The 27,622-nt window shown below is 30.0% G+C and overlaps 1 protein-coding gene across 1 annotated transcript in view; it reads right to left on the bottom strand.

The window, feature by feature from the left end:
* Positions 1-27,622, bottom strand: part of LOC140821270 (uncharacterized) — a 56,964-nt gene that overhangs the window by 8,772 nt on the left and 20,570 nt on the right. The window contains exons 3-4 of the mRNA XM_073181705.1: positions 2,708-2,794; positions 1,685-1,771 (exon numbers count right to left, since the gene is read on the bottom strand). Of these exons, the coding sequence (XP_073037806.1) occupies positions 1,685-1,771; positions 2,708-2,794 (174 nt within the window). The remainder of the gene's footprint in view (positions 1-1,684; positions 1,772-2,707; positions 2,795-27,622) is intronic.

Consider the following 27,622-nt stretch of genomic DNA (forward strand, 5'->3'; position numbering starts at 1 on the left):
ATGTGAAAAGTTGACCGTCATTCATGACTAAAATGGTCAATTTTTTGTTCATTACTTCAAAATCATATATTTGAGAAGGAAAAAATTAATGATAAAAACAAATGTATATAAAAAAGAACATGAGCAAACAACTTTATATAAAATTAAAAGAAGAAAATGCTGAAAAGATAGGTGATAATCAACTGACCTTCAAATCTTGCCAAGAGGACGAAGAAAAAACACTACAACAAATGTCTACCATTTGCTTCCAACATATTTCAAGTCCATATAATTAGTATAATCAATTAGGCCATAAGTTCTTGTTTGAATAAAAAGTTTCAGTGTTGAAACAAAGTTCAGAAGTTGCTACTGATTCAGACAACAAATTTGCAAGCATTGAACTTCATCCATGACCAAAAGGTAAATTTTTTGTTCCTCAAACCTCCATTTCAAAGATTGAAGAAGGAAAAAAATTAATGCTGAAAAGGAAGTGTATGGCTTGTAATGATCAATAAGAAACACAAAAGCAAAGAGGCATACATCAAATTACAAAGCTGAAAATGCAAAACTTCGCCATCGTGATAAACTTCAGCAAAACGAAAAATCCCCAACTATAATCACATGATCCTGAAATGTTACACAAGTAAATAACACAGGAGCTACAAAAAACAAAACTTACAGCTTACAAAGTCAGGTGATAATCAACTGACCTTCAAATTCTTCCCCAATTGCACCCACGATAACCACCACGACGATTACTTGAAGACGATACACCAAAAGTTTAAGTAAATCTAAATCAAATGAATACCATTTACTTAGAGCATATGACTCAAGTCCTCACAATTAGTATGATAACCAGGCCACAAGTTTTTGTTTTAATAGAAGGTTTCAGTGTGGAGAAAGTTCAGGAGTTGCTCCTATTCAAACAACAAATGTGCAAAAGTTGACTGTCATTCAAGACCAAAATGTCAATTTTTTGTTCGTTCAACTTCAAAATCATATATTGGAGAAGAAAAATTTAATGATAAAAAGAAATGTACGGGACTTAATGATATATAAAAAACGAACATGAGCAAACAACTAGATATAAAATTAAAAGAAGAAAATGTAAAACATTCAGAGTCGAGATAAAATTCAGCAGCAGAGACATTCCCTGCTTTTCTTTCTCATATGATCCTGAAATATTAGACAAGTAAATAACACAATAACTAAAAAGATAGGTGATAATCAACTGACCTTCAAATTTTGCAAACAGGACGAAGAAGAAACACTACAACAAATGTCTACAATTTAGTTACAGCATATTTCAAGTCCATATAATTAGTATAATCAACTAGGCCATACGTTCCTATTTCAATAGAAAGTTTCAAGGCCGAAAAAAAGTTCAGAAGTTGCTACTGATTCAGACAACAAATTTGCAAACATTGAACTTCATCCATGACCAAAAGGTCAATTTTTTGTTCCTCAAACCTCCATATCAAAGATTGAAGAAGGAAAAAAATTAATGCTAAAAAGGAAGTATGGCTTGTAATGATCAATAAGAAACACAAAAGCAGAGAGCCATACATCAAATTACAAAGCTGAAAATGCAAAACTTCACCATCGTGATAAACTTCAGCAAAAACAAAAATCCCTAACTTTATTCATATGATCCTGAAATGTTACACAAGTAAATAACACAGGAGCTACAAAAACCAAAACTTACAGCTTACAAATCCAGATGATAATCAAATGACCTTCAAATTCCTCCCTCATTGCACCCACGATAACCTCCACGACAATTACTTGAAGACTGTACACAAAAAGCATAAGTAAATCTACATCAAATGAATACCATTTACTTATAGCATATGACTCAAGTCCTCACAATTAGTATGATAACCAGGCCACAAGTTCTTGTTTTAATAGAAGGTTTCAGTGTGGAAAAAGTTCAGGAGTTGCTCCTATTCAAACAACAAATGTGCAAAAGTTGACTGTCGTTCAAGACCAAAATGTCAATTTTTTGTTCGTTCAACTTCAAAATCATATATTGGAGAAGAAAAATTTAATGATAAAAAGAAATGTACGGGACTTGATATATAAAAAACGAACATGAGCAAACAACTAGATATAAAATTAAAAGAAGAAAATGTAAAACATTCAGAGTCGAGATAAAATTCAGCAGCAGAGACATTCCCTGCTTTTCTTTCTCATATGATCCTGAAATATTAGACAAGTAAATAACACAATAACTAAAAAGATAGGTGATAATCAACTGACCTTCAAATCTTGCAAACAGGACGAAGAAGAAACACTACAACAAATGTCTACAATTTAGTTACAGCATATTTCAAGTCCATATAATTAGTATAATCAACTAGGCCATACGTTCCTATTTCAATAGAAAGTTTCAAGGCCGAAAAAAAGTTCAGAAGTTGCTACTGATTCAGACAACAAATTTGCAAACATTGAACTTCATCCATGACCAAAAGGTCAATTTTTTGTTCCTCAAACCTCTATATCAAAGATCGAAGAAGGAAAAAAATTAATGCTAAAAAGGAAGTATGGCTTGTAATGATCAATAAGAAACACAAAAGCAGAGAGCCATACATCAAATTACAAAGCTGAAAATGCAAAACTTCACCATCGTGATATACTTCAGCAAAAACAAAAATCCCTAACTTTATTCATATGATCCTGAAATGTTACACAAGTAAATAACACAGGAGCTACAAAAACCAAAACTTACAGCTTACAAATCCAGGTGATAATCAAATGACCTTCAAATTCCTCCCTCATTGCACCCACGATAACCTCCACGACAATTACTTGAAGACTGTACACAAAAAGCAAAAGTAAATCTACATCAAATGAATACCATTTACTTATAGCATATGACTCAAGTCCTCACAATTAGTATGATAACCAGGCCACAAGTTCTTGTTTTAATAGAAGGTTTCAGTGTGGAAAAAGTTCAGGAGTTGCTCCTATTCAGACAACAGATGTGCAAAAGTTGACACTGTCATTCATGACCAAAATGTCAATTTTTTGTTCATTAAACTTCAAAATCATAGGATTGAGAAGGAAAAACTTAATGATAAAAACAAATGTACGGGACTTAATAATATATAAAAAACGAACATGGGCAAACAACTATATATAAAATTAAAAGAAGAATATGTAACACTTTTAGAGTCGAGATAAAATTCAACAAGACAGACATTCCCTGCTTTTCTTTCTCATATGATCCTGAAATGTTACACAAGTAAATAACACAATAACCATAAAGATAGGTGATAATCAACTGAACTTCAAATCTTGCCAAGAGGACGAAGAAAAAACACTACAAAAAATGTCTACCATTTACTTACAGCATATTTCGCGTCCAAATAATTAGTATAATCAACTAGGCCATAAGTTCCTGTTTGAATAGAAGGTTTCAGTGGCGATAAAAGTTCAGAAGTTGCAACAGATTCATACAAAAAATTTGCAAAAACTGAACTTTATACATGACCAAAAGGTCAATTTTTTGTTCCTCAAACAAAATAATTCCTCTAACATAAAAAAATCCGTTGGGATGAAAACTGTTAGAAGAAATATTTTGCAAAAATCAATTTCTCACGTCAAAGTTTAGGTGACTTGGTTTTTAGGATGTTTAATTATCTAATGTTCTTTCACCACCAAATTTGAAACGATAAAAATAAGGAAGAGGAAAATCACTTATCTCAGCTTAAAATGTGAGAGAGTAATTGCACCCATAAACATCCACTCGTTCTTGGTCCTTCTGAGAGACGTCAAAACAAATACTAAAAGTAAAATTAATAATAAAGATGAGCTCCAAAAAAATTTAAACTATTTTAATATGATTTTTTATAACAAGTTACATGTTAAAATTATTAATTTGTTGAGAATCTTGCGAAACAAAATAATTCCTCTAACATAAAAAAATCCGTTGGGATGAAAACTGTTAGAAGAAATATTTTGCAAAAATCAATTTCTCACGTCAAAGTTTAGGTGACTTGGTTTTTAGGATGTTTAATTATGTAATGTTCTTTCACCACCAAATTTGAAACGATAAAAATAAGGAAGAGGAAATCACTTATCTTAGCTTAAAATGTGAGAGAGTAATTGCACCCATAAACATCCACTCGTTCTTGGTCCTTCTGAGAGACGTCAAAACAAATACTAAAAGTAAAAATTAATAATAAAGATGAGCTCCAAAAAAATTTAAACTATTTTAATATGATTTTTTATAACAAGTTACATATTAAAATTATTAATTTGTTGAGAATCTTGCGAAACAAAATAATTCCTCTAACATAAAAAAATCCGTTGGGATGAAAACTGTTAGAAGAAATATTTTGCAAAAATCAATTTCTCACGTCAAAGTTTAGGTGACTTGGTTTTTAGGATGTTTAATTATCTAATGTTCTTTCACCACCAAATTTGAAACGATAAAAATAAGGAAGAGGAAAATCACTTATCTTAGCTTAAAATGTGAGAGAGTAATTGCACCCATAAACATCCACTCGTTCTCGGTCCTTCTGAGAGACGTCAAAACAAATACTAAAAGTAAAAATTAATAATAAAGATGAGCTCCAAAAAAATTTAAACTATTTTAATATGATTTTTTATAACAAGTTACATATTAAAATTATTAATTTGTTGAGAATCTTGCGAAACAAAATAATTCCTCTAACATAAAAAAATCCGTTGGGATGAAAACTGTTAGAAGAAATATTTTGCAAAAATCAATTTCTCACGTCAAAGTTTAGGTGACTTGGTTTTTAGGATGTTTAATTATCTAATGTTCTTTCACCACCAAATTTGAAACGATAAAAATAAGGAAGAGGAAAATCACTTATCTTAGCTTAAAATGTGAGAGAGTAATTGCACCCATAAACATCCACTCGTTCTTGGTCCTTCTGAGAGACGTCAAAACAAATACTAAAAGTAAAATTAATAATAAAGATGAGCTCCAAAAAAATTTAAACTATTTTAATATGATATTTTATAACGAGTTACATATTAAAATTATTAATTTGTTGAGAATCTTGCGAAACAAAATAATTCCTCTAACATAAAAAAATCCGTTGGGATGAAAACTGTTAGAAGAAATATTTTGCAAAAATCAATTTCTCACGTCAAAGTTTAGGTGACTTGGTTTTTAGGATGTTTAATTATCTAATGTTCTTTCACCACCAAATTTGAAACGATAAAAATAAGGAAGAGGAAAATCACTTATCTTAGCTTAAAATGTGAGAGAGTAATTGCACCCATAAACATCCACTCGTTCTTGGTCCTTCTGAGAGACGTCAAAACAAATACTAAAAGTAAAATTAATAATAAAGATGAGCTCCAAAAAAATTTAAACTATTTTAATATGATTTTTTATAACAAGTTACAAATTAAAATTATTAATTTGTGGAGAATCTTGCGAAACAAAATAATTCCTCTAACATAAAAAAATCCGTTGGGATGAAAACTGTTAGAAGAAATATTTTGCAAAAATCAATTTCTCACGTCAAAGTTTAGGTGACTTGGTTTTTAGGATGTTTAATTATCTAATGTTCTTTCACCACCAAATTTGAAACGATAAAAATAAGGAAGAGGAAAATCACTTATCTTAGCTTAAAATGTGAGAGAGTAATTGCACCCATAAACATCCACTCGTTCTCGGTCCTTCTGAGAGACGTCAAAACAAATATTAAAAGTAAAAATTAATAATAAAGATGAGCTCCAAAAAAATTTAAACTATTTTAATATGATTTTTTATAACAAGTTACATATTAAAATTATTAATTTGTTGAGAATCTTGCGAAACAAAATAATTCCTCTAACATAAAAAAATCCGTTGGGATGAAACCTGTTAGAAGAAATATTTTGCAAAAATCAATTTCTCACGTCAAAGTTTAGGTGACTTGGTTTTTAGGATGTTTAATTATCTAATGTTCTTTCACCACCAAATTTGAAACGATAAAAATAAGGAAGAGGAAAATCACTTATCTTAGCTTAAAATGTGAGAGAGTAATTGCACCCATAAACATCCACTCGTTCTTGGTCCTTCTGAGAGACGTCAAAACAAATACTAAAAGTAAAAATTAATAATAAAGATGAGCTCCAAAAAAATTTAAACTATTTTAATATGATTTTTTATAACAAGTTACATATTAAAATTATTAATTTGTTGAGAATCTTGCGAAACAAAATAATTCCTCTAACATAAAAAAATCCGTTGGGATGAAAACTGTTAGAAGAAATATTTTGCAAAAATCAATTTCTCACGTCAAAGTTTAGGTGACTTGGTTTTTAGGATGTTTAATTATCTAATGTTCTTTCACCACCAAATTTGAAACGATAAAAATAAGGAAGAGGAAAATCACTTATCTTAGCTTAAAATGTGAGAGAGTAATTGCACCCATAAACATCCACTCGTTCTGGGTCCTTCTGAGAGACGTCAAAACAAATACTAAAAGTTAAAATTAATAATAAAGATGAGCTCCAAAAAAATTTAAACTATTTTAATATGATTTTTTATAACAAGTTACATATTAAAATTATTAATTTGTTGAGAATCTTGCGAAACAAAATAATTCCTCTAACATAAAAAAATCCGTTGGGATGAAAACTGTTAGAAGAAATATTTTGCAAAAATCAATTTCTCACGTCAAAGTTTAGGTGACTTGGTTTTTAGGATGTTTAATTATCTAATGTTCTTTCACCACCAAATTTGAAACGATAAAAATAAGGAAGAGGAAAATCACTTATCTTAGCTTAAAATGTGAGAGATTAATTGCACCCATAAACATCCACTCGTTCTTGGTCCTTCTGAGAGACGTCAAAACAAATACTAAAAGTAAAAATTAATAATAAAGATGAGCTCCAAAAAAATTTAAACTATTTTAATATGATTTTTTATAACAAGTTACATATTAAAATTATTAATTTGTTGAGAATCTTGCGAAACAAAATAATTCCTCTAACATAAAAAAATCCGTTGGGATGAAAACTGTTAGAAGAAATATTTTGCAAAAATCAATTTCTCACGTCAAAGTTTAGGTGACTTGGTTTTTAGGATATTTAATTATCTAATGTTCTTTCACCACCAAATTTGAAACGATAAAAATAAGGAAGAGGAAAATCACTTATCTTAGCTTAAAATGTGAGAGAGTAATTGCACCCATAAACATCCACTCGTTCTTGGTCCTTCTGAGAGACGTCAAAACAAATACTAAAAGTAAAATTAATAATAAAGATGAGCTCCAAAAAAATTTAAACTATTTTAATATGATTTTTTATAACAAGTTACATATTAAAATTATTAATTTGTGGAGAATCTTGCGAAAATAAATAATTCCTCTAACAAAAAAAATCCGTTGGGATGAAAACTGTTAGAAGAAATATTTTGCAAAAATCAATTTCTCACGTCAAAGTTTAGGTGACTTGGTTTTTAGGATGTTTAATTATCTAATGTTCTTTCACCACCAAATTTGAAACGATAAAAATAAGGAAGAGGAAAATCACTTATCTTAGCTTAAAATGTGAGAGAGTAATTGCACCCATAAACATCCACTCGTTCTTGGTCCTTCTGAGAGACGTCAAAACAAATACTAAAAGTAAAATTAATAATAAAGATGAGCTCCAAAAAAATTTAAACTATTTTAATATGATTTTTTATAACAAGTTACATATTAAAATTATTAATTTGTTGAGAATCTTGCGAAACAAAATAATTCCTCTAACATAAAAAAATCCATTGGGATGAAACCTGTTAGAAGAAATATTTTGCAAAAATCAATTTCTCACGTCAAAGTTTAGGTGACTTGGTTTTTAGGATGTTTAATTATCTAATGCTCTTTCACCACCAAATTTGAAACGATAAAAATAAGGAAGAGGAAAATCACTTATCTTAGCTTAAAATGTGAGAGAGTAATTGCACCCATAAACATCCACTCGTTCTTGGTCCTTCTGAGAGACGTCAAAACAAATACTAAAAGTAAAAATTAATAATAAAGATGAGCTCCAAAAAAATTTAAACTATTTTAATATGATTTTTTATAACAAGTTACATATTAAAATTATTAATTTGTTGAGAATCTTGCGAAACAAAATAATTCCACTCACATAAAAAAATCCGTTGGGATGAAAACTGTTAGAAGAAATATTTTGCAAAAATCAATTTCTCACGTCAAAGTTTAGGTGACTTGGTTTTTAGGATGTTTAATTATCTAATGTTCTTTCACCACCAAATTTGAAACGATAAAAATAAGGAAGAGGAAAATCACTTATCTTAGCTTGAAATGTGAGAGAGTAATTGCACCCATAAACATCCCCACTCGTTCTTGGTCCTTCTGAGAGACGTCAAAACAAATACTAAAAGTAAAAATTAATAATAAAGATGAGCTCCAAACAAATTTAAACTATTTTAATATGATTTTTTATAACAAGTTACATATTAAAATTATTAATTTGTTGAGAATCTTGCGAAACAAAATAATTCCTCTAACATAAAAAAATCCGTTGGGATGAAAACTGTTAGAAGAAATATTTTGCAAAAATCAATTTCTCACGTCAAAGTTTAGGTGACTTGGTTTTTAGGATGTTTAATTATCTAATGTTCTTTCACCACCAAATTTGAAACTATAAAAATAAGGAAGAGGAAAATCACTTATCTTAGCTTAAAATGTGAGAGAGTAATTGCACCCATAAACATCCACTCGTTCTTGGTCCTTCTGAGAGACGTCAAAACAAATACTAAAAGTAAAAATTAATAATAAAGATGAGCTCCAAAAAAATTTAAACTATTTTAATATGATTTTTTATAACAAGTTACATATTAAAATTATTAATTTGTTGAGAATCTTGCGAAACAAAATAATTCCTCTAACATAAAAAAATCCGTTGGGATGAAAACTGTTAGAAGAAATATTTTGCAAAAATCAATTTCTCACGTCAAAGTTTAGGTGACTTGGTTTTTAGGATGTTTAATTATCTAATGTTCTTTCACCACCAAATAAAAATAAGGAAGAGGAAAATCACTTATCTTAGCTTAAAATGTGAGAGAGTAATTGCACCCATAAACATCCACTCGTTCTTGGTCCTTCTGAGAGACGTCAAAACAAATACTAAAAGTAAAAATTAATAATAAAGATGAGCTCCAAAAAAATTTAAACTATATTAATATGATTTTTTATAACAAGTTACATATTAAAATTATTAATTTGTTGAGAATCTTGCGAAACAAAATAATTCCTCTAACATAAAAAAATCCGTTGGGATGAAAACTGTTAGAAGAAATATTTTGCAAAAATCAATTTCTCACGTCAAAGTTTAGGTGACTTGGTTTTTAGGATGTTTAATTATCTAATGTTCTTTCACCACCAAATTTGAAACGATAAAAATAAGGAAGAGGAAAATCACTTATCTTAGCTTAAAATGTGAGAGAGTAATTGCACCCATAAACATCCACTCGTTCTTGGTCCTTCTGAGAGACGTCAAAACAAATACTAAAAGTAAAAATTAATAATAAAGATGAGCTCCAAAAAAATTTAAACTATTTTAATATGATATTTTATAACAAGTTACATATTAAAATTATTAATTTGTTGAGAATCTTGCGAAACAAAATAATTCCTCTAACATAAAAAAATCCGTTGGGATGAAAACTGTTAGAAGAAATATTTTGCAAAAATCAATTTCTCACGTCAAAGTTTAGGTGACTTGGTTTTTAGGATGTTTAATTATCTAATGTTCTTTCACCACCAAATTTGAAACGATAAAAATAAGGAAGAGGAAAATCACTTATCTTAGCTTAAAATGTGAGAGAGTAATTGCACCCATAAACATCCACTCGTTCTTGGTCCTTCTGAGAGACGTCAAAACAAATACTAAAAGTAAAATTAATAATAAAGATGAGCTCCAAAAAAATTTAAACTATTTTAATATGATTTTTTATAACAAGTTACATATTAAAATTATTAATTTGTGGAGAATCTTGCGAAACAAAATAATTCCTCTAACATAAAAAAATCCGTTGGGATGAAAACTGTTAGAAGAAATATTTTGCAAAAATCAATTTCTCACGTCAAAGTTTAGGTGACTTGGTTTTTAGGATGTTTAATTATCTAATGTTCTTTCACCACCAAATTTGAAACGATAAAAATAAGGAAGAGGAAAATCACTTATCTTAGCTTAAAATGTGAGAGAGTAATTGCACCCATAAACATCCACTCGTTCTCGGTCCTTCTGAGAGACGTCAAAACAAATACTAAAAGTAAAAATTAATAATAAAGATGAGCTCCAAAAAAATTTAAACTATTTTAATATGATTTTTTATAACAAGTTACATATTAAAATTATTAATTTGTTGAGAATCTTGCGAAACAAAATAATTCCTCTAACATAAAAAAATCCGTTGGGATGAAACCTGTTAGAAGAAATATTTTGCAAAAATCAATTTCTCACGTCAAAGTTTAGGTGACTTGGTTTTTAGGATGTTTAATTATCTAATGTTCTTTCACCACCAAATTTGAAACGATAAAAATAAGGAAGAGGAAAATCACTTATCTTAGCTTAAAATGTGAGAGAGTAATTGCACCCATAAACATCCACTCGTTCTTGGTCCTTCTGAGAGACGTCAAAACAAATACTAAAAGTAAAAATTAATAATAAAGATGAGCTCCAAAAAAATTTAAACTATTTTAATATGATTTTTTATAACAAGTTACATATTAAAATTATTAATTTGTTGAGAATCTTGCGAAACAAAATAATTCCTCTAACATAAAAAAATCCGTTGGGATGAAAACTGTTAGAAGAAATATTTTGCAAAAATCAATTTCTCACGTCAAAGTTTAGGTGACTTGGTTTTTAGGATGTTTAATTATCTAATGTTCTTTCACCACCAAATTTGAAACGATAAAAATAAGGAAGAGGAAAATCACTTATCTTAGCTTAAAATGTGAGAGAGTAATTGCACCCATAAACATCCACTCGTTCTTGGTCCTTCTGAGAGACGTCAAAACAAATACTAAAAGTTAAAATTAATAATAAAGATGAGCTCCAAAAAAATTTAAACTATTTTAATATGATTTTTTATAACAAGTTACATATTAAAATTATTAATTTGTTGAGAATCTTGCGAAACAAAATAATTCCTCTAACATAAAAAATCCGTTGGGATGAAAACTTTTAGAAGAAATATTTTGCAAAAATCAATTTCTCACGTCAAAGTTTAGGTGACTTGGTTTTTAGGATGTTTAATTATCTAATGTTCTTTCACCACCAAATTTGAAACGATAAAAATAAGGAAGAGGAAAATCACTTATCTTAGCTTAAAATGTGAGAGAGTAATTGCACCCATAAACATCCACTCGTTCTTGGTCCTTCGGAGAGACGTCAAAACAAATACTAAAAGTAAAAATTAATAATAAAGATGAGCTCCAAAAAAATTTAAACTATTTTAATATGATTTTTTATAACAAGTTACATATTAAAATTATTAATTTGTTGAGAATCTTGCGAAACAAAATAATTCCTCTAACATAAAAAAATCCGTTGGGATGAAAACTGTTAGAAGAAATATTTTGCAAAAATCAATTTCTCACGTCAAAGTTTAGGTGACTTGGTTTTTAGGATATTTAATTATCTAATGTTCTTTCACCACCAAATTTGAAACGATAAAAATAAGGAAGAGGAAAATCACTTATCTTAGCTTAAAATGTGAGAGAGTAATTGCACCCATAAACATCCACTCGTTCTTGGTCCTTCTGAGAGACGTCAAAACAAATACTAAAAGTAAAATTAATAATAAAGATGAGCTCCAAAAAAATTTAAACTATTTTAATATGATTTTTTATAACAAGTTACATATTAAAATTATTAATTTGTGGAGAATCTTGCGAAACAAAATAATTCCTCTAACAAAAAAAATCCGTTGGGATGAAAACTGTTAGAAGAAATATTTTGCAAAAATCAATTTCTCACGTCAAAGTTTAGGTGACTTGGTTTTTAGGATGTTTAATTATCTAATGTTCTTTCACCACCAAATTTGAAACGATAAAAATAAGGAAGAGGAAAATCACTTATCTTAGCTTAAAATGTGAGAGAGTAATTGCACCCATAAACATCCACTCGTTCTTGGTCCTTCTGAGAGACGTCAAAACAAATACTAAAAGTAAAATTAATAATAAAGATGAGCTCCAAAAAAATTTAAACTATTTTAATATGATTTTTTATAACAAGTTACATATTAAAATTATTAATTTGTTGAGAATCTTGCGAAACAAAATAATTCCTCTAACATAAAAAAATCCGTTGGGATGAAACCTGTTAGAAGAAATATTTTGCAAAAATCAATTTCTCACGTCAAAGTTTAGGTGACTTGGTTTTTAGGATGTTTAATTATCTAATGCTCTTTCACCACCAAATTTGAAACGATAAAAATAAGGAAGAGGAAAATCACTTATCTTAGCTTAAAATGTGAGAGAGTAATTGCACCCATAAACATCCACTCGTTCTTGGTCCTTCTGAGAGACGTCAAAACAAATACTAAAAGTAAAAATTAATAATAAAGATGAGCTCCAAAAAAATTTAAACTATTTTAATATGATTTTTTATAACAAGTTACATATTAAAATTATTAATTTGTTGAGAATCTTGCGAAACAAAATAATTCCTCTCACATAAAAAAATCCGTTGGGATGAAAACTGTTAGAAGAAATATTTTGCAAAAATCAATTTCTCACGTCAAAGTTTAGGTGACTTGGTTTTTAGGATGTTTAATTATCTAATGTTCTTTCACCACCAAATTTGAAACGATAAAAATAAGGAAGAGGAAAATCACTTATCTTAGCTTGAAATGTGAGAGAGTAATTGCACCCATAAACATCCCCACTCGTTCTTGGTCCTTCTGAGAGACGTCAAAACAAATACTAAAAGTAAAAATTAATAATAAAGATGAGCTCCAAACAAATTTAAACTATTTTAATATGATTTTTTATAACAAGTTACATATTAAAATTATTAATTTTTTGAGAATCTTGCGAAACAAAATAATTCCTCTAACATAAAAAAATCCGTTGGGATGAAAACTGTTAGAAGAAATATTTTGCAAAAATCAATTTCTCACGTCAAAGTTTAGGTGACTTGGTTTTTAGGATGTTTAATTATCTAATGTTCTTTCACCACCAAATTTGAAACTATAAAAATAAGGAAGAGGAAAATCACTTATCTTAGCTTAAAATGTGAGAGAGTAATTGCACCCATAAACATCCACTCGTTCTTGGTCCTTCTGAGAGACGTCAAAACAAATACTAAAAGTAAAAATTAATAATAAAGATGAGCTCCAAAAAAATTTAAACTATTTTAATATGATTTTTTATAACAAGTTACATATTAAAATTATTAATTTGTTGAGAATCTTGCGAAACAAAATAATTCCTCTAACATAAAAAAATCCGTTGGGATGAAAACTGTTAGAAGAAATATTTTGCAAAAATCAATTTCTCACGTCAAAGTTTAGGTGACTTGGTTTTTAGGATGTTTAATTATCTAATGTTCTTTCACCACCAAATAAAAATAAGGAAGAGGAAAATCACTTATCTTAGCTTAAAATGTGAGAGAGTAATTGCACCCATAAACATCCACTCGTTCTTGGTCCTTCTGAGAGACGTCAAAACAAATACTAAAAGTAAAAATTAATAATAAAGATGAGCTCCAAAAAAATTTAAACTATATTAATATGATTTTTTATAACAAGTTACATATTAAAATTATTAATTTGTTGAGAATCTTGCGAAACAAAATAATTCCTCTAACATAAAAAAATCCGTTGGGATGAAAACTGTTAGAAGAAATATTTTGCAAAAATCAATTTCTCACGTCAAAGTTTAGGTGACTTGGTTTTTAGGATGTTTAATTATCTAATGTTCTTTCACCACCAAATTTGAAACGATAAAAATAAGGAAGAGGAAAATCACTTATCTTAGCTTAAAATGTGAGAGAGTAATTGCACCCATAAACATCCACTCGTTCTTGGTCCTTCTGAGAGACGTCAAAACAAATACTAAATGTTAAAATTAATAATAAAGATGAGCTCCAAAAAAATTTAAACTATTTTAATATGATTTTTTATAACAAGTTACATATTAAAATTATTAATTTGCTGAGAATCTTGCGAAACAAAATAATTCCTCTAACATAAAAAAATCCGTTGGGATGAAAACTGTTAGAAGAAATATTTTGCAAAAATCAATTTCTCACGTCAAAGTTTAGGTGACTTGGTTTTTAGGATGTTTAATTATCTAATGTTCTTTCACCACCAAATTTGAAACGATAAAAATAAGGAAGAGGAAAATCACTTATCTTAGCTTAAAATGTGAGAGAGTAATTGCACCCATAAACATCCACTCGTTCTTGGTCCTTCTGAGAGACGTCAAAACAAATACTAAAAGTAAAAATTAATAATAAAGATGAGCTCCAAAAAAATTTAAACTATTTTAATATGATTTTTTATAACAAGTTACATATTAAAATTATTAATTTGTTGAGAATCTTGCGAAACAAAATAATTCCTCTAACATAAAAAAATCCGTTGGGATGAAAACTGTTAGAAGAAATATTTTGCAAAAATCAATTTCTCACGTCAAAGTTTAGGTGACTTGGTTTTCAGGATGTTTAATTATCTAATGTTCTTTCACCACCAAATTTGAAACGATAAAAATAAGGAAGAGGAAAATCACTTATCTTAGCTTAAAATGTGAGAGAGTAATTGCACCCATAAACATCCACTCGTTCTTGGTCCTTCTGAGAGACGTCAAAACAAATACTAAAAGTAAAAATTAATAATAAAGATGAGCTCCAAAAAAATTTAAACTATATTAATATGATTTTTTATAACAAGTTACATATTAAAATTATTAATTTGTTGAGAATCTTGCGAAACAAAATAATTCTTCTAACATAAAAAAATCCGTTGGGATGAAAACTGTTAGAAGAAATATTTTGCAAAAATCAATTTCTCACGTCAAAGTTTAGGTGACTTGGTTTTAGGATGTTTAATTATCTAATGTTCTTTCACCACCAATTTCTTTCATCATGAATTCTGGCCTTGTCAACCAATTATTTGGTAAGTTGACGTTCTTTCATTGTCAGGATGCCTATTCTAACTGTTGATATAGATAATTTGGAGAAAGGACAATCTTTAATATATTCTGTTCATCACTTGTGCATGGATGTGAATACTTTAAAAAGAATCTTTATTCGTGAGGCGAGTCCACTTTACTCATATTTACAATAAAAAATAATATTTTTGAAACAAAAAATAATATTTTCTATGGATAACCAAAATAAAATAGCAGTCTCACAAAATTAACCGATAAGTCTCACATAAGTTTTTGTTAGTTTGTTTACCTTTCAATTTTGGCAAACGGAACAATATCCAATTCAAAAAACCTGTTCCAAGAATAAATTTTTTCAATTGAAATAATTATATATAAGCATCAACCCATAGTTAAATAGGTTATATGTATTGATTGAATATTTAGAAATTTAATAAGAATATTAGAACATATATAAAAGTAAGAATGAGTAATTTTTTACAGTGTATTGTTGATTTTTAAAAAAAAATAGCATATGTAGTTCTCAAGATCACACAGCACATATAGTTTTAATTACATGTGAAAACTTCTCAAGAATACATTAAAAAAAAAACCAAATCAATTTATGATATATTTTTTTATATTAATCATCAATAGCAATAGCAAACTGAAATATTTTCTAGTAAACTAGAATATAAATTTGATGATAAATGAAACTTTTCATACTTTATAAATATCACAGGGATTTTCAATTTATGATTTCGATTTTCTATAAATCATGAATAACTATTGCAAACTGTAATAATTTCTTGCACTACATAAATTTAATGATACATGAAATTTTTATACCTTAGCAGGTAACGCCTCATCAAGACCAGCACCAGACCTCTCAAGAAACATGATTTTAACAGTTAACTTCAAAATTGAAAACCAGAAGATTAGCCACGCAAGTTGACAACAACAACATTCCACTTACAGAATATTCAATTTTAATTATGTTTTACAAATTTTCTGAAGAAAAATGAAAAAATATATCAATCATCAAAATTTTTCCAGCGAAGATCATTAAATAATAAAAAAAATCAACATAAACAAGCAACATCAACATAACAGGGTCAAAACATCTTCAAGAAAGCAATTCACTGGTGCAACACGACGAACAGAATAATATTCGAACACTGAAGTTTAATATATTGCTTCGAAATTTATTGTGATAGGAAGAGAAGACGCGAACCTAATCAAGAATCGTTGATTCTTGAATGCCAAGAAATCTGTCCAACTCGATGCGAGAAGTAGGAAGAGAGGAGTGGAGACGAATAATCGATAAGAACGTTAGGTTTGAAAATTGGGCAGAATTTGGGGGAAGCGTCAAATGGGTCTTCTCACATTTTCAAGCACTCGATTCTTGAACGCCGGAGAAATCAGCGCGAATTTGGGGGAGAGGAGCGGAGAGGGATAATGGATCAATGGGTTTTGAAGTGTTACCGTGTGGCTTTGGCCATTTGACCGTTGTGAGAGTATTTTTGGAAATAAAATCCGATAAGATCTGACAAACCGAAACAATTCATTTTCGTAAAATTATTATATTTATTTATAAATTATATTATAAGACATAAATAACTTACTCTTTATATTAAAACATTACTATCTATAATAAACGGTTCTTGCAATTAAAAAAATAAGAAGATATTTTTATAATGAATAAAAAATTTGTGTAATAAATAATAAAGAATTGCATTGAAATTGAATATCAATAATTGTATGGATAGTGCATTATAATTTTAATTTTCTAAGACATAAGGATTTGAATTCTGATTACTTATGTTCTTATAATTGAAATAATTTTATTCTATGTTCTTAAAATTATTAATTGAATATAAATCAATAAATTTTAATTTATGATAATATTTTTTATTAATTCTCGCTATCATCCTTGAGTAAATCATATGAAATAAATTAATAATAATAATTTTAAAAAATTTAGAATTGAAATAAATAATAAAATTAACAACAATATAATAACACTATCAAAATTACAGTTTAACCGAAAGCCAAAAAATTTATTTAATAACTCAAAAATAGAAATCAAACAAAATAAAATGATTATTTTGGTTATCTCATTTTAATCAATCTTATATAAAATAACTAAAACCAACTTTTCATAATTTTTTTAAATGATGCTATTAATTTATCTATTTTATCGTTTTTAAATATTTCTTATATGCATCATCTATACTTCATGTAAAGGTCGAAACTATTAGTAGTCCAATTTTGTGACACCAAGGAATGTTTACAAAAATATTCTATTCATTTAGATAAGTAATTTTTTTCACATAATTTATTCATAACTGCAATATCTTACATTTTAAAAATTCAAGTATTATCTCGACAAACTACATATTTAATTTAAATAAAATTATAACAAAATTTTATGAATAAACTAGATCTATTAATGATCATGATCACGATTAATATATTTAATAGTTTTTGTTTTACACATGAATCGTATGTGCGTCGTTAGATAGTATTTATTATACATTCATGCATTAGGCCATAAGTTACTAGTTATGTAAGCTCAAAAAAATAATATCATAACATATAAATTCAATTGTTATAAAACTATAAATATAATGTAATCATAATCCAAAGACAATCAATTTAATTAAATATTAAAATTTACATTATTATTTTTATTAATAATTAAAAGGAGAAGAAGAAAATTTGGGGCTCAAAACATTTTTTTATTATCAGTTTTCTAAAAATTGACTTCTTCAATAGTTTTTGGAAACATAAATATTTTGGTATTTTAAAAGAAAAGAATTTGTTATGACAATAATATTCAATAATATCTTTGACCAAAAAATTATATAAAAGCTTAAAATTTTAAAATTAATAAATGTATATGTGTGTGTGTAACTATTTTTAAGAATTTCAAAGAAATAAAGAAAAACCCATGTGAGTATCTTGTAAATATCAATCAAATTTTCTCAAAAATACTTCTAGATATCCATTTATAATTTTCTCACCTGAGATTTGATTTATTTGTTTTATATCTTTACAAATTTTTTTATATAAATTTATTTCATTTTAATAATTAATAGTGATGTATTAAAAAAATTATATCTTATAAACATCACAAGGCCTAAAAATATAAATGACGGAATAATCAATATGCACACTATCCCAAAATTTCCATAATGTACAGTGTTGGAATTGGATTAGATTTTTGATGGTGTGAATAAATTCTTTATAATTTTCTAAATTTTGAATTGTTCTTTAAAATTTTAGGCTGTTAAAAATATTCTTGAACAACTAGTTTTGATGGACAACTGAAAAATAAATGAATGTGAAAATGTTCGGCTTGACTAATGATGAACTATATTATATAATTGACAGTTTAATAAGAAATGACTTGAAATTTGATTTGCAAGAATGTAAAATATATAATGAAATAACACAAGTATTTTTATGAATGTTCAGAAATAAAACCTATATATCACCCTTTCTTCCACTTAGGAATGTTTTCAATAAAATACTTTGGTTTTACATCTTCTTGTAACAATCAACTTCAGTTAGGACGATTACTTCTTAAGCTGAAACTGTTAGTGATCATTTTACAAATCTGGATGTTTAAGAATTCTCGTTTACCATAAAATACTACAAAAACCCAGCAGTTAGTCTTGACGGCCGGCTTGAGTTGTTGGTATACCACAAAATGATCCTTGATGATCTAATATAAACCGATAAGAGCATACTAAGGCCACCTCCAACCCATAAATCTATTTTGGTGCAGTTTCTGAACCAAAATAGTGCAGTTTCTGCACCAAATATAACATTAATCTCCAACCCATTTACTTCAAATCTTACACTAAAAAGCATATTCCTAGAATATTTTTTTTGTTTACAATTTATTTATAAATTTAACAATATAATTATAATTAATGTTAACATTAGTATTATAATTATAATTTTATTTTTATTAATAGTTAAATTTATTTATTTGATTCTTATATATATTAACTCTAATATTTATAATATGAATTAGTACAAATGCTTCATTATTAAAATTGACATAATTTTAATACAGATAATTTATTTTTAGAACTTAATATGAATCCAAATTCAAAAATCTGAACAACTATATTCCTCCCATAAATGATCAATTAAAGCATTTCGTAGTGCATAGTGAGCATCTTTGTCTTTTATCCTTTTATATCGAGCGAGAAATTCTTGAAATCTTATATTCTCATCGACAACCATTTCTACATCTAGAGTTGGTGTTTCTCTCATATCTTCAATGGGTGCGCTAAGGTCACTTTCATCTTCGATAATCATTTTGTGCATTATAATGCACGCTGTCATTATATCATGTAAATGATGTTTCTTCCAAGCACGTGCTGGAGATGCCACAATCGCAAATCGAGAGTTAAAAATGTCAAAAATAAAATAAAAAACTAGAAATATTTTTATAATTTTTCTAATATAATTATAATTAATTTTTTTGTGCTTTAATTTTTATTATGAATTATATTTTATATCAACACAATTTAATTTTACTCATCAATTATATAATATTATTATTAAAATATTTAATACATATTTATATTAATTAAAAAGCATTAAAAAAATAAAAAAAGCCCAAACCCAGCGCCAAAATGGCGCTGGGTTTCTCCTCGGAGGGAGGCTGCGCCATTTTGGAGAAATGGCGCAGCCTCCGTTGGAGTGAAAACCCTGCGCTATCATAGTGTTTCACGCTATGATAGCGCAGGGTTGGAGATGGCCTAAGTGAGTAGTTTGAGATTGAAAGCTTTAAAGTGCTCGACATTCTTAGAAAATATGCAGGCTTGAGATAATAATAAGTTTTGTCTAGTTCATGGTTTAGCCCGTAGTCTTTTTCAATTTGAAATCTCCATATTTATAGTTGAAAAACTCTAACGGTCGGATTTGTTTTTCAACAACCATCTATACTATCACCTGACAAAATAGACACGACGCTTTCAATTGCCGTACATATCATTACATGCTCGTTTAATGTTCTTTGTGCTTTTGCAACTTTAAACTCTTGTTTTTCATAAAGCTGACACATCATGTCCGAAATAGGTAACTTTATGTCATTTAGGAATTGGCAGGATATTGTGTAATCATTCTAAATATGGCAGAAGTTGAAATGCTTGACTTTCGGTATCCTATTTGAAATAACTCATTTCTGACGGTGGCAGTGAAGTTGAACTTTCAACGGTTTGAACACCTGTACTGCTGATCAAATTAAAAGATGATATATTCCAGCTTGAATTCAGTGGTTTGACTTCTATCCAAAATGTCTTGATCTTTTGATGACCGCAAGTTTATATATAAATTACATTTAAGCAAGGTAGGAGACATATGAAAAAGAATGAATTTCATTGAATAAATGATATGTCATTTTTACTGGTGGGGTAAAATATAAGTCCTAATAAACCTACGAAGAAAATAGTAAAACCTCTATTATGGCTTGCATTTCCAACACTACCACCTCATTCACTTCTTTTCTCATCATCTTCCATTCTCCTCTTATCATCCAATCTCTTTGACTCTTCATATTTGGCTATCTTACCTCGGCGTTTATGCTCTTCACCTTTTTGTAATCCACCATTTTTTCCCTTTTTTGGCATCAGTACATTGCATATACTTAAGAATTTCTTGAAACTAACCGCCCATAGCATCAAACCGCTCATTCATATGATGTCTGATATGAGCAACTTGAATTTTCAACTCAGTATGAATAAGAACTTGACTTCGTGAAATCTGAGTTGAAGTTATGTGTTCATGGTGATCGCTCAATTTTTCATTATGGTCTTATCGGCCATGGTCAATCAGAATTGGGATTCAATGGCACTTAGGTTCTTGATCATTTGAGCCCTGAAACTATCGAACTGCACCTGATAAACATAGTTTTTGACTTCTATCTGATTCACATATTAAGTTATTGTGAGCAATTAAGACATAAAATGATCAAAAGGTGTCTTGGTTGAGAGCTGATTGTTCGGTTAGAAAATCATCTGGAGGAGAGGAGGAGGGACCTGCTTGATACACCACACCACAAACGACTAGACTTGAGATATGGCACTGGCGGCTAGAACTTAACTTATTTTGGCTCCTGAACAACCACTTCTTCAATAAAACCTGTTCAATTTCTTCTCCATAAATAACCAACTCCTTGCCAGACAGATTCTCGGGAGAGAGCATTTATCTTCAGTCTCTTTCATTGTGGCAGGAGTGGTTGGCAATGATTCCAAATTCAGATCTTCATCAACGTAATTTCCTCCTTTCTCAATAGTGAAATCTTCAAGAATGGGATATGCATGGAAAGAGGCATGGTTTCCTGAATCACCCTCTTGTTCAAAATTTTAGGTCCGTGAGTATACTCACAATCTCAAAGACCCATTGTTTCCTAATTGAGATAACTAATTCTCATAATTCTCCCTTCAAGTCTATATTTAATGACTAAATTAAATTTATTTGTTCCTTATTTCTCTAGGCACACTGTATGTTGGTTGAAGATGGAAAGACCACGTAATCTAATGGTATTAGAACAGAGGAGAAATAATCCAGGTGTAGCATATACTAACCCATATCAATACAGTCCTTGTCATTACAGCAGCTCAAATTGTTTCTGATGATTTTGATTACTAATTCTCTCTGCAGCTTGCATTCTACTATTTTCTGGGAACCACCACCTTTCTTCTCAAGTTTCAACTAGTTTGATGTTTCTCGTATTCTAACGAACAAAATCCTTGTTAATCTTCGTGTGCCATGTATCCAAATTGATGATTTTTGTTTGCTGGTGGGATATTTTGTGTGCTGTGCCGTGCCATTTTTATTTTCAGAGTGTAGCTATGATTATTTTCACGAAAGATTTTGTTGCAAATCAGAGCTGAAATGGTTAGCTATAAGGCAACCATAGTGACAGCAAAATCAAGAAGCAACATTCATTAATTTGATAAACATAATTTCAACTACAATCACTTGACAAATTTGGTAGTCCATCTTCTTCCATAAGAAATCGAAGAATATATGACATTAGCTTATGATTAAATCAAAATCGTAATCAAACATTAATATAGTAACTAAAAGAAAAGGAAATATCAGACATAAAACAAGTCCTTTCTCATTTATTCAGCAAACAAGTCAATATTTTTTACAGTTCAATTTTATTTTTTAATGATTATGAAATCATCCACAAAACTGAAGGACAGTGAAAGATTAATACTTTAGTTTAAATATAATTTGATTTCTATTTCAAAATTTATATTTGTTATCCAAGACACGACTTTTATTTTTTATAATTGTGATCTAACGTGTAAAGCTTTATACTAAACGAACGATGAAGATAATGAAGATTGACTTGGGTGTCAATGGGCCATAACGTAAAACCGTATGCATGACACACACAAATAATTCTTGTGTGACGTAAGATAACATTTCAAGAGAATCAAAATGAGTTTAAATTGATTTTATGTGAAACAGTTACTTTTATATACATCAAAGTGATAGAAAATTAGGAATCAGTATGAATTCAAATCATTTTTATGTGAAACAAATTACTTTTATATCTAAGTTAGTTGAAATAAAAGATTTTAAAAAATTCTTATGCTTTTTTAAATAGTTTTTACTCAAATTTTTTTTTTTTGAAAAAATATTACAATCGTCTTCATGTTTTATGCCCCATCAAATTTTCAGTGATGAAAACTTATGAAACTTGTAGCTACATTTTTAAGGACGTGATTTATGTATAGAACTGTATAACTTCAAGATATATTATGAAAATTTTAGAAATTATGGCTGTTTTAAATACAATTTAAAATTGATATTTTTTTTGTTTTATTACTTTGAATACTCACGGTTTAATCCTATTATTTTTACAATTTTAAAGTTTGTGATATTAAAATAGATGACATAGTGATAGTAAGAACGTGGTTCTTATGAGGGATCACATTAATAAATATTCTTATATTTAGACATAATATTGTAACACTATATATATATATATATATATATATATATATATATATATATATATATATCAAACTTAAAATAACTCAATTATATTAGTATTCAAGAACTCAAGCAAAAAAAAAATTAAATTTTATCGATGTATGATATTAAATTAATGGTTGAAAAATAAAAGATAATGAGAGTAAGGTAATAATTTTTTTTCCTCACACCATCTTTGTATGTTCCACACGTACAACGCACGTGCATATATTCTACTTGTTGTGTGTGTGTGTGTTTATATATATTTGTTATTCAAGTTTTAACTTTTTGGATAAAACACATCAAACGTAATACAAACAAACATTACTTGGTTACACGTAGAGTGTCTACTATATTGCCTACAATGGATTATAAAAGAGATTGACAATAACTCATGCCCATGGTACAATGCATGCAATCATTGTTGCAAAGCTGTTGCAAAGAGTCGGGATAATGTTTGAAGAAATTGCAATATCGTTCATTGGATGTTCTTTGGAAAATTACACAAAGAAATATAATGAGGTAGCAATGATATTAGGAATGATTGTACTATACAATGAATATTTTAAAACACAAATAAGAGCTCACTATTATTATCATTTTTTTTTTGAAAAATTATACCATGCAGTCTGTTGGAAAAGCAATAGAGGATAATCCACTGAGGAAACTCAACAAAAGCATTTATAAATTGCTGCTCAAGTTGAATAAATTATTAAAAACAAAAAACAACATGCTAGATATCGTAGTTGATGGAGAGGAAAAACCGAAAGATCGTAAGGATATAGAAGACAAAGCAATACCGGTAAATGAAATCACAGCTACTAACCAAACAGAGAAGCAAAATGACAAGCAAGCTCGAACTATGCATCATAAAATCATTTTGTCGAAGAGTACACGGAGAAACGCAATACAATTGATCTTGAAGACGATGAAACAATTTATGATTATACCAGGAGATTGAAAACAAATCAAACTAATAAAGCATGGCATCAAGCAATATTAAGATAAAACAAGAAAGTTAGAGTGAAGTAGTAACATCTCTCGTGAACAATGTAAATACTTCTGTGAGCCACACATCTGTTGGAGAGGAGGAGCACACACTCCTTGGTAAATCCACGATTACAAAGTGCTTAAAAGGACTGATTTTTCACAATTTCAGCCAACTCTTCCTTCCAGACAAATACACAGCACGTATGCAATTGAACATACATACCGGCTTTGGTTATCTGTGTCTCAGATGTGTATCGTTGCTTAAAGATGCAGTATTTTAATAATATCCATGACTAATGGTAACTTACAGGCTGAGATTTTGTAGGACTGCGCCTGCCTGAAAGGAGAGAAGGGTCAGAAGTAGTTTTGGATCTCTTCTATGGAACTGGAATTATTTATTGGTCTCTAACCTTGGAAATAGGTAAACTTTCCCTTTATTGTTTGATTTGATGATTAGACAGGCTACCGCTGCTTTTACCAATCGCTTTTCCATACTCTTAGGGTGAGAGTGAGACGCATGTTTGGTTTTGAGATTGTTGATCAAGCCAATATAAGATGCACGTAGTAATGCCAGCATTTTTCCTAAGTGGATCTCTACAAAATCGATGAGAACTTTGGAGAATATTTTCAAAAGCCTGATCTGGCCATTACATCATGTTCTCTCTTTTTCTTTAGTTGCGATCTCTCTAGCTATTACGTCTTTTTGTGGAATGTTGCATACTATCTCATCTTTATCATTATCTCTCCCTCGAACTCAAAATTCTCCATGATGTGTCTCAAATTCTTGATGAAAACAGGCTGGAAATTCCAAAGCATTTCCTCCTTTCTGTTGTTTGTCAGGATCTTGTCACTCAGCGGACATGATTAATTATTCTAGTGGCTTAAATTTGAACATTGTATTAAAGAAATCCGAGTCACCGGTGTCGGGGAATACAAATGAGCAAAATCCCCTAGTTTCAGGAAATTCAACGAGGATCAATGACTGTAAGTCCTCTCAGCCTCATGGTTTTTCCAGCTTTCGGTAATAGTTAGCTAACTTGTCTGGAGATGCAAATGATCGTAGTATTTGTCTTTCGAGCAGATACGACACAAAATTATTGCAAACTTCAATTATGCTTTGATAATGAAAGAAATGCTACCTTTAGTTCGTTTGCTTCTGGGAAACTCCGTAATATTCGGTTGAACCAGTCAGATGAGACATGTGTGGCAGATCAACAAAATCACATTGTAAAAATCAGTCAATTTTCTCAAAATGTTGACGATGAAGAGGGAAAAAAACCCGTGATATTAACAGTTGAGAAAATTTCAGCAGATGCAACTCCAACCTCTCTTGCTGGAAATAAAATCTTAACCAACGCTAGAGACCTTAGCTTGATCCGTGATTCTAGCATATTAAATGATTCTTATGCACATCCATTTCAAGAATGTAGAGTTATGCAAGAGAACAAGGCTAAAACAACGATGAGTAAGAGACATGCATCTGAGATGGATGATTTGACATGTTCCTTATTGCGATTTATTGACAACAATAGGCCACCTGAAATCGACTGGATTGGGGAGGGTTCTGAAGACAAGGATTCTGAAGCAATGCGATTAGTAAGTACTGGCAAGAAGCAAGAAAATTCAGACACTTCTGTGGAAAACTGTATACCTGGTCTGCATGATGACGTAGCAGGAGTGATTGGTCAGAGATTGTTCTGGAAAGCAAGGCAAACAATTGTCCAGTAAGTATTTCGGTTGCTTGTTCTTGCAGCAGAAAAGTTTTTTGAATTTGAGGTCATCTACCCCTTTTTATTGAACTTCTAGTCTTTCTGTTGTACTCATTTTTTTGCAGTCAGCAAAAGATATTTGCGGTTCAGATATTTGAGTTGCACAGACTGGTAAAGGAAAGTATGCCTGTATTCAACTGAAGCAACTCTTCTGTAGCGCATCTGTCTAAATTTTGATTTAATTTCACTCTTCTAACGATATATTTAGTTATTTACTAATCTCCATGTGATAATATTAACAGGTGCAGAAACTAATTGCAGGATCACCAGAAGTGATATTCAAAACAATTTCAATCTCAAAAAGCCGTCTATGAAGTTTCCCCCCATGAAAAAGCTTCTCTTTGTTACTCCTTTGGACCCTTCTCCAATTCTAGCCAAACCAAAAGTAGATGCTGTAAAGTCAAACCCTGACAAGGATTGAAAGCTTCTACCGCCCCTAAATGCTGCTGAAAAACGATATTTTACCCAGCCTCCTGCTTCAAATACACCATCTACATCAGCATCCACTCCCACAGACGGTAACTTAGCACCTTGGTGTTTCTACCCACCACCTGGAAATCAATGGCTTGTTCCTGTAAGATCTCCTTCCGAGGGACTAATCTACAAGCCCTATACAGGGCCATGTCCTCCATCTTTTTGGCTTCATGGCGTCTATAATCGGAAAAAACGCCCCAAAGGATTCCCCTTCTGCACCCGCTCTTCTGTCCTTCTCGGTCGGTCACTTCTTTCTTTTCTGACAACCTCCTTCTTCTATTTCTGAGCCTCTTCCATGTTGATAAAGAGCAATTTTTTCACCAGAGACCGGAAGAAGTCCCCTTCCTGGAGCCCCTATGTGAACGCCGTAGTTTTGGTCTCGGGTGCGCATGAAGGTTCTTCCAATGCGGCTTTATTAAATTTGTGGATGTATTCCCTCAATGATTCATCCCTGTTCTGCTTGATCTCGAATGGACTAAAAACAGTCTTTCTTGTACCTTTTTCTATTTCTGAAGTGATTTAAAAAGACGCTTTTAAATTCCTCAAAATTTTGTATACTCCGGGAATCTAACTTGTCAAACCATTGTTGGGTTGAATCCACCAATGTGGTTAAGAAAGTCTTGCACTTGATCTCATCACCATAACAATGTAACATGGCCATATTCTCAAAACGGGCCAAATGCTCTTCAAGGTCCGGATTTCCGTCATACTCCTTGAAGTTTGCTGACTTATAGTGGGCCGGTAAGGGCTCATTGGTTATGCGGGTGAAGAAAGGACACCCTCTTGGTTGAATTCAGGGATTTTGAGAGGACCCGGCTTGTCCTTCCAACTTCTTCACTTTTTGTCTCAAATCTTCTAGTTCTACAGCATGGTAAAGACTTTGGAACATTCTTGGAGCTTTCTTCCTCCCCCTCCCTTTGTTTTGTCCTGAGCAGGAGATTCTTCCCGGAATCTGTCTTCACGGGTGTCCGGCTGCTACTAGGAGGTAACTTTTCTATCATGGCCTTCTGGACAACCGCTGCTATCCATTGAGTCGGTTGTTCGGGATTGATCATGAAAGTTTGCTGGGGTATGTGGAACCTTTGATTCTGAGGACTCCCTTCTGGAATTGTCCCTCCGAGCTGATTTTCGAGTGGAAACCATATCTTCATCTCAGATCTATGTCTCCCACAGACGACGCTAATGATGATGATCGAGTGAATTGGATTTGAGAGAGGTGGTCAATTACACCGGGTTGGACTGCTTCCTGCCCTGATATATTGGATCTTGGATGAAGGATGTTCGGGCTTTGGTATATCTGCACACTTTAACATAGATCGT

Source organism: Primulina eburnea, unplaced genomic scaffold (genome assembly GCF_022965805.1).
Source record: "Primulina eburnea isolate SZY01 unplaced genomic scaffold, ASM2296580v1 ctg502_ERROPOS157194, whole genome shotgun sequence".
Classification (NCBI taxonomy): Eukaryota; Viridiplantae; Streptophyta; class Magnoliopsida; order Lamiales; family Gesneriaceae; genus Primulina; species Primulina eburnea.